This window comes from Rhododendron vialii, chromosome 13a (assembly GCF_030253575.1).
Source record: "Rhododendron vialii isolate Sample 1 chromosome 13a, ASM3025357v1".
Taxonomy (NCBI): domain Eukaryota; kingdom Viridiplantae; phylum Streptophyta; class Magnoliopsida; order Ericales; family Ericaceae; genus Rhododendron; species Rhododendron vialii.
The window spans coordinates 5,711,964-5,719,988 of NC_080569.1; the positions used below are offsets into that span (position 1 = coordinate 5,711,964).

The 8,025-nt window shown below is 39.2% G+C and overlaps 1 protein-coding gene across 1 annotated transcript; it reads right to left on the reverse strand.

Annotated features, from left to right (window-relative positions):
- Positions 1 to 1,326: 1,326 nt before the first annotated feature.
- On the reverse strand, positions 1,327 to 6,921 carry LOC131312726 (uncharacterized). The gene is made up of 8 exons (XM_058340668.1): positions 6,707 to 6,921; positions 5,729 to 5,885; positions 4,784 to 4,869; positions 3,980 to 4,092; positions 3,599 to 3,664; positions 2,596 to 2,705; positions 2,413 to 2,478; positions 1,327 to 1,956 (listed from the first exon to the last, which is right to left on the reverse strand). The coding sequence occupies exons 1-8, from the start codon at positions 6,799 to 6,801 to the stop codon at positions 1,555 to 1,557; spliced, it is 1,095 nt and encodes a 364-aa protein (XP_058196651.1). The 5' UTR covers positions 6,802 to 6,921; the 3' UTR covers positions 1,327 to 1,554.
- Between the last annotated feature and the right edge of the window lie 1,104 nt (positions 6,922 to 8,025).

Sequence of the window (8,025 nt, forward strand, 5' to 3'; positions counted from 1 at the left end):
TTGTATAAGGATTAGGGCCTAACAATCATCATTGCTGTTATGATGAGCGCAATAATTAATCAAACCTCATCATTGGCTAAAGTTGCACAGTGGCGCACTATATAACAAGCAAGAACGAAAACAGGCCAGAGGACACTCATCAGTTCAAGTAGAACTTTTGGAATGCTGAAGAGTGGTGCTATTGCAATATCCCCCTTTGCCACCCCCACCGCGGTGGTCGGGTGGTGCCGGCGGAAGCGGCGGCGGCTGCCGAGGCGGCTGAAAGGCGGCACCATACGGTTGGGGAACAAGAAGCGCATGAGATTCTATCTCCGGTGCCGCCGCCCGGCGGTGAACTGGGGGATCCTGGTGTGCCCTTTTCAGATGTTGAAGAAGATCATTATGGACATGACTTCGAATGGAAAATTGATGGAGAACTGCGATTGGGCTTTACCCATTTTTCGACCCCAGCTGTTTCCCCTGTGTTAGATAATAGTATTGCTGTAACGAGCAACTCCTTCTTGTTGTTTTTCCTACTTCTTTTCTTTCTTGTAAATGTCATAAGGGGCTTGCAATAAGGTGGAAAAACAAATGTGATTTTCTTGCAGGTGCAATTTTGTCTTTTACCATTCATACGTGTTTTTGTTTTTGTTTTTTTTGATAATCGTATGCGTTTTTGTTTGAGAATTTACTCGCGAATTGCAACGCGACATCAGCATTCAAAACTTGGCAGTGAGCTTGGCTAACTTTGACACCGCTTATGTTGCTAATATTGCACATATCTGCATGCAGGCTCTCTGGGGGCGTAGTTCCATTCTTCTTGGATAGTTGGACATTTAGAGGCTTTGTCATGCAATTCAGTTAATTTTTGTTAGCTATTTCAGTCCGGCTGTGTGGCTGTTTGTGTGTTTCCCCATCAGACGATGCAGACCCTACTAGGGGTTTTAGTCTCCTTTTTTTTTAACAGCAAAAAAAATTTCATTAATGTTGAAATTGTTACTACAAGATTAATAGGAGCAAGGAAACGGGTGGTGATAGGAGTTTTGCGACTTTGATTTGCCAATAACATGTTGAGTTGGCATAGCTGATGAAGTATGGATCGGGTGTACTTTTGCCTCTGTCATGCCATTTTTCTACTTCGTTGATTCTATCAATTTGAGTTCGAGGTGGAGACGGAACAGGGCAACTATTAAATCAGTTGATCCTTCACTTCTGCTTAGGCAGTGCGGCTGCTTATACGTGATCCAGATACAGACTTAAACTTTTGTGCATTTGTCATTGCACTTGGTCGTCTGACGACAACGAGAAAGATTTCAAAGAAACTTAAAGAGACTGGCTTCAAATATCCAAGAAAAAAGAACAAGAGATTTCCATAAATTATGCCAAAATAACCCCTCTTTCCACGGTTACCTTGTGATAATAGTCACTGAAATTTTCTCTAGGCTTCGTACAAAAATATGGAGCAGTACACAGGCTTAATAACAACAAACAACAGGGTACACACGTTCTTCAAATCTCTATATACAGGCATTTGATTAGCACACGCAGGTGGAACATACAAAATAAGAAGTGCTACTATCTTTTTCCAAAAAAGGACAACAGTGTAGGTTGTTCATCATCTGCAGGACCAACATTTTTCTTCTTCCTTGCTGGACTTGTTTGAGGCTTTTCGGCTTTGCCACTAACTGGCTTTGTGTTAGCTGAAAGTTCCTTGTAGTCTCGCTTGATGGGGAGATTTCCAGCTCCTTCGTTTGTAAGTGTCGAAATATTAGGCTTTGATTCATCATTGCCTTCATCGGTAACAAAAGGATGATCCAGCCTGTCTTGGGTCTGAGGTTCCTCTTTCAAGCTTTTAGGCTGATTGTTTTTAATGAGATCTCCATGCATGCTCCCAAGGTTTGACCCTTGTTCACTATCGACTCCCTTCTTTGAAAAAAACTGTGAGATTGGCTTTGTCTCTTCTGTCTTCAATTTTATCTGCAGAACGTATTACAGAAATGACAAATTAGTATGCTTGAAGGATAAAACGGTGCAATACCTCCAGCAATTTATAGTTCTTCAACGTGATCAGAATTTATTGGCAGCACATGCTAAAAGAAACTGAATGTCGTTAAAATCCAACAGCTAAGCTGAAAACTTAGACCAAGCAATAAACCCTTCTATTGTTTGCACATTTCAAAGTCAATCCACTATACCGCATCCAACATGGTATTGTCGCCACTCTTCAAAGCCCTACTCATACATCGGAGACTGATAGGAAACTAAAGGTCAGTTAGGGACTTTAGGTTTGCAGTCACGTATTCAATTTTGTGCAATCAAGATAATTTTGCTAAAGACCTAATCATTTATTGTTTAACCTGACCCGGGGGTCTTCATCATCTCATGAAAGCATAAATTATGTCAAGATTGGAAAGCGAAGCCAAGTATTCGAACCTCCATAACGCATTCTGGTCCATCGAAAGAAGGCTTACCCATTGCAGATGTCACAGGGTACCATACCTGGAAATTAAAGTTTTAGTAAAGAAGAAAAACTATGTTCAGAGTTTGTAAGCAAGCTGGTTTAATAGGCAGATCGACGAGTAATTCCTGTTTTTCTTATTTCATATCAGCGCTTACCAAATCTGGCCCTTCATATGGCTTGAGTACTGTCTCAAATTTGGAAGATGGTGAACCAAATAGCCATGTATCCATTGATTCCTTGTGACCTAAAATAACAGGCATCCTGTCTGTAACGAAAAATTCAGGACATCAGTAAGAAATGTTCAAATGTGCTACCAGGTAAGTAATGACATGTCTCAGTATCATGAAACTAAACTGCAGATTCACAATGGATAATGCAACCATCAAATCCAAGCAACATCTTGAACCATCAGGCCAACATGATGAACCATTTAGTAATATATCTAAGAATTGTTTGAACATGCGTTCAGAAATTACTTAATCCCTACGGGAGTGTTTGGGAGCCTACTTTTTGGCTTTTCATTTTCAGTTTTTTGGCTTTTTGGCTTTTTGAATTATAGCCAGAATGTATTTTGAATATGGTAGAGTGTTTAGAAGATTTGTGTAGAATGTATTTTGAAATTGTAGTAGTATTTGGTAGATGATTGTTGAAAATGAATTATGGGTTGCATTTTTACCATATTGTCCTTTGTCCAACAGGTGTAAACATGCCACTGCCACTTGTGTTTTTTTTTTTTTTTAATTTATTATTCAATAGTTAGAATACGTTTGTTTATTAAATTTTTATTTTGATAATTTTTTTTTTGCCTCTGGCCATTATTTTGAACAGGTAAGGAATAAGAGGAGGGAGGGGCAAAACAGGTAAAATGAAGGGAGGAATGTGGGTATTTTGGTAATTGACCACAAAATGGGAAAAGCCAATAATCCAAAAAACTCCTCCATGCCTGATTTTGGTTTTTTGCTTCTAAACCCAAAAACCCAAAATCCATTCTCCCACAATCCATTCTCAAAATGGGATGCCAAACACCCAAAATGGGAAAATGAGAATCCGAAAATGCAAAAATCAAGTTGCTAAACACCCTAGTAGTCTGTAATTCTTTCCAATTTTTGGATTGACGCAACTGCAACCACTCTAGGATAGCAGTGGAAAATGACTAACCATGCAGCCACCCTAAAGTTGATGATGACGAAGTTGTCAAGATAGTGAATGTATAATGAATCTCTCCTGCAAATAAGAGTAAGTGAATACTTAGTCCAAGGTGCACAAAACAAGTATCATCGGTTTAAATACCAATACGAATTGAAGCATGTTACATAACCAGTTGTCCAATATGATGCCAAAATAATGGGAATGGACAGCTGCAGAAAGTAGCTAATCTAGAAATACCACCACGAAAACAGTTATCACTTATCAGACTAAACCCTCGTATAACCACAAGCATTATGGGGCACAATCAATATGCCTATACAGCAGCATATACAATAATCCGTAGCAACAGAGATGTTAGCTCAAAACTTGAATAAAACAATGGTAATTCACCTTCAGAGTTCTTCCAAGTATCATAAAGAGCAGCAAACACAAGGGGCTGGCCATCCTTAAGGTGAATATAGTAAGGCTGCTTTTTGGAACCATCTTTTTTCCACTCGTAGAATCTGAATAGTATGACATTCCCATTGCAGCATGAATACTAGAAGCAAGCAATTAATGACTGAACAGGATACAAAATACAGATGTAGAAGAGTCGTCTAAACCACAAGTTCACCTTTGTAGCAATTAATAACTCTACGTACTTTGGGTGTACATATAGTCAAGCTGGATACATAAACAATGAGACAAACAGAATGTAACTGGCCAAATGCCAATGGAAGCAGAATAATCATGAAATGTCGATACAGGGCAAATGTTGATCAAAAGAAGAATAGAGGGCTGTTGATGTATGAATGTGCCCGAGCCCCGGGCATCGAAAAAAAATTCGGGAGGAAAATTCATCAAGTTTTTTTTACAGAAAATCTAATGGGATTATCTGTAAAAAAAATTTGATGCACTAGTAAATAAGAGAGCATAAAAAATCAGACTGAACAAGCACCAGTAACAGAACTGCGACAGAAATGCAACGGAAGCCCATAGAGACTGCTGTAGAAAATAACTAGCAGTTGAACAGTATATTTAGGTCTTCTCTTCTAATTGATGCAGAACAGATGATGATTGAATTTTGTCAACTCAGAAAGACACTAGGGGAGGAATGAATTATTTCCTTATCCTTGATGAACATGCTTAGTGCAAATAAGCGAGCATAAAAAAATCATGAAGGAACCTTTGAACAGAGATGAAGACAACACATACCCCTCCACGGCCACCACACATCTATGGTTGGGGACAAGACGGCGAAAAGAAGCTTTTTCACGTATTGACTCAGCGCGAGCATTAAACTGTCATACACAATATAGGACAATCATAGTGAAAATACTAACTGTAAAATCTGCATGACATCACACTCATCGTACGGTAAACCATGCCATCATTTTCTAGCAACAAGTGTCAGATACCTTGGTATATATTCCCTGAACAGTTTGATCTTTTGGAACAATAGGTGGTCTAACATGGTATTATTAGAGCTTTTGTGCGTGGGATGTGTTGGGTTTGGGTCTCTCAAGTTTGCATTTGTTTGGTGTTTGCATTCTACTTCTCTCTATGCCTAGATCATGCAGTTAAAGCTGTATGTTTGCATCACTATGTTCAAGACGAGGTTGCAAATATGAGTGGGTATTGGAGAGCTTGATATACCGTGTAGGAGCGTTAATCTTTAGATAATAACCCATCTAGATGTCCAAACTTCAATGTGGACAAGCATGCCACTTTGAGCCAGTACATCCTCAAGCTTATGGCAACAAGACATAAATGAGAATGGGGTAACGATGTAGTTTACTAAATGTTAAGACCAATGTGATTCCATTGTCTAACGGCACCTAGGCTCACAAGGACTCAAGTACAACTACTTGACAATGAATGTCACAAGACCATATGGGAGTAATCACCACAAGTAGGGTAAAACAAAGAAGTCAACATATAGCATAAGTAGAAACATCACTTCTAGCAAGGTACAGAATATAACGTAGTCGATATGCTTCCACAAAATCTAGTTTAGATTAATTAAAAATCCTACTTAGACATGTGGAAAACAAACAATAAGCAAAAACCACAGTAGGCATGAAGAAATTTTCCAGTTGAAGTTCCCTAGAAATTAAAGATGGCTTCAAAACAAGACTAAGCTTAAGTAGATGATTATACCATCTTGTAGTGATCAGGTTTCTCATCTTTCTTTGTGAAACTAGGGATGAGTCCCCACTTCATGCACTGAAGAACCACCCCGTCACCATCAGAACCATCTTCTCTCCGAACCACAGGTATATCCCTTCCCGGAGAAACATTATACGATGGCCGGTACCTGAAATTATGCTTGAAGTTCCAATCAACAAAGTTCAGTCCAAATATGGAAGAAATCAGTGACAGTGGCAAAGCCACCCAAGGCCCACCGGGGGCACAGGCCCCCACTGCAATTTTTTCCCGTTTTAGTTTTACTTAAATAAACAATTATTGTTTTTTATAGAGTTGAGCCAACTAGCTCACACAACTAAGCGCATATCAAAGATACTATGTTCAATAACTGAAATTAGGTCCCACTTCAATATTCAAAGCCATCTTTTTATGTTTTAAACTTTTAATCATTTCTGTAAAATATATCTCAATTAGACACCCCTAAGTGCTTAGTCACACTATCTAATTTTTTGTTGCAAGACCATGTTATTCAATCAAATACTCATCAAAACAAGAATGGACTTGCTTGATTTGTTACAAAAACAAGCCTCACAAAATGAGTAGTTCTGATCATCGAAGTAAAAATCCTCATGAAACATTACAAAAAGTGAATAATTTTCCCCAGCATGAATAGTGAGTAATGTTCACCCATTAATTATGTGGGTGAATAAAATAGTACTCCTAAACTTGGAAACTCTCCTTTGTTTATCATGATGTAATAACTCACCCAAGGCACTAGCGCATTGCCAACAAACTCGTCGGTCAGTGGGATGTTGTCAAAGACTGGCTATCACCGGAGTTTTTGTTTTTGTTTTTGTTTTTATAGAGCCCTAGTGATGCATAGTCCTGGCTATGGCTCCGTGAGTGAGTCATTCATGTGTATATATAGGTATGTTTATACGTTGATATGTAAATGTTTGTTGTATTGACGATAGAGTTGAAGGGGATTACCGGTCGGTGTTGATAGAACGGACGGGGCGACCGTTGAGGCGGCAAGCCCTGGGTATATCGTCTGCCCTCAGAGTACATCGAGCTCTCCCGCACATCGCGCTCTCTCTCTCTCTCTCTCTCTCTCTGTCCGAAGCAATGGTGAGTGCTCTTGTTCCGGTACTGGCGGTGGACTGGCGTTGGGAGTTGGGAACGTTTCACGACCGTCGGATTTGTGGACGTCTGGAGATTTGAAACTGAAAGCTTCCCGAATACTCGACGGTAAATTTCACTGACAACACCTCAATTAGTTCAAAACTACACAATACGCATTATATTCTTCGAAATCACAAAACGTCACTTCTAATATTAAGAGCATCTCTAACTCATCTCCAAAATAAATTTAATGCAGAATGGACATGATATACATTACAAGAAGATTTTGAAATTTATCACCCATTTATCTCAACTTCTTTGTATTTAATAGGAGAACTAGGGTTTGCCTGTGCTTAAAGGTACGGCACAACCCATTTTGAACACAACTAAAATGAATTATGAAACTATTGATTACCTCCACCAACGAAACTAATTTATACGGGAATTTTTTTTTTTAAAATTAGGTTCAAACAGAGTTCTTTTAGTGCATGCTCGTGCCCAAAGACACGGATCAAATAATCACCGCACATGCAAATCAACACTGTAATCATGAACAAAGTATCAACATGTTCATGTAACACTGAAGGTTCGTTAAAAATTTCAAAATAGCACACACACACACAAGGTGTTCGGTCTCGAAGAAAATCACAGGTGGGCATCGACTTTGGGAGCGGATAGAAAAAGATGTGTGTGTGTGTGTGAGAGGAGGAGGAGGAGGAGAGAGTAAGATATGAAATTTGAATGTGAGATCTAATTAGTGATAATCGTGCAATTATTATTGTTTGAGAGAGAGAGAGAGAAGGAGAGCCGTAGGATTTATGGAGCAAATCAATGATTAGGATTTATAAAGAGAGAATATTCAAAAAACCGTTCTCCCTTTTTATTATGTAGATTTTGAAAGAACACACTGTCCTTTTATAATTTTGATTTCCAAATTTATTTTTGGACCTCGAAAAATAGATAGCACATCTCCATAAATAGATGTTGAACTTGCCAAACCCATTCTGTTTTCGCCCTCCGTACCCAATCCAATATCCTATCCTCTCCAAACGCGACACCTATCTTCCGCGCCAAACCCACCGCCTCCTCTCTCCCCGTCGACACTATCTCTAAACCAGCACCCTCTCCGACCCGGAACCCTCAAAACCCACCCCCAATCACAAGCCAGACTCTCGCCATCATTACCT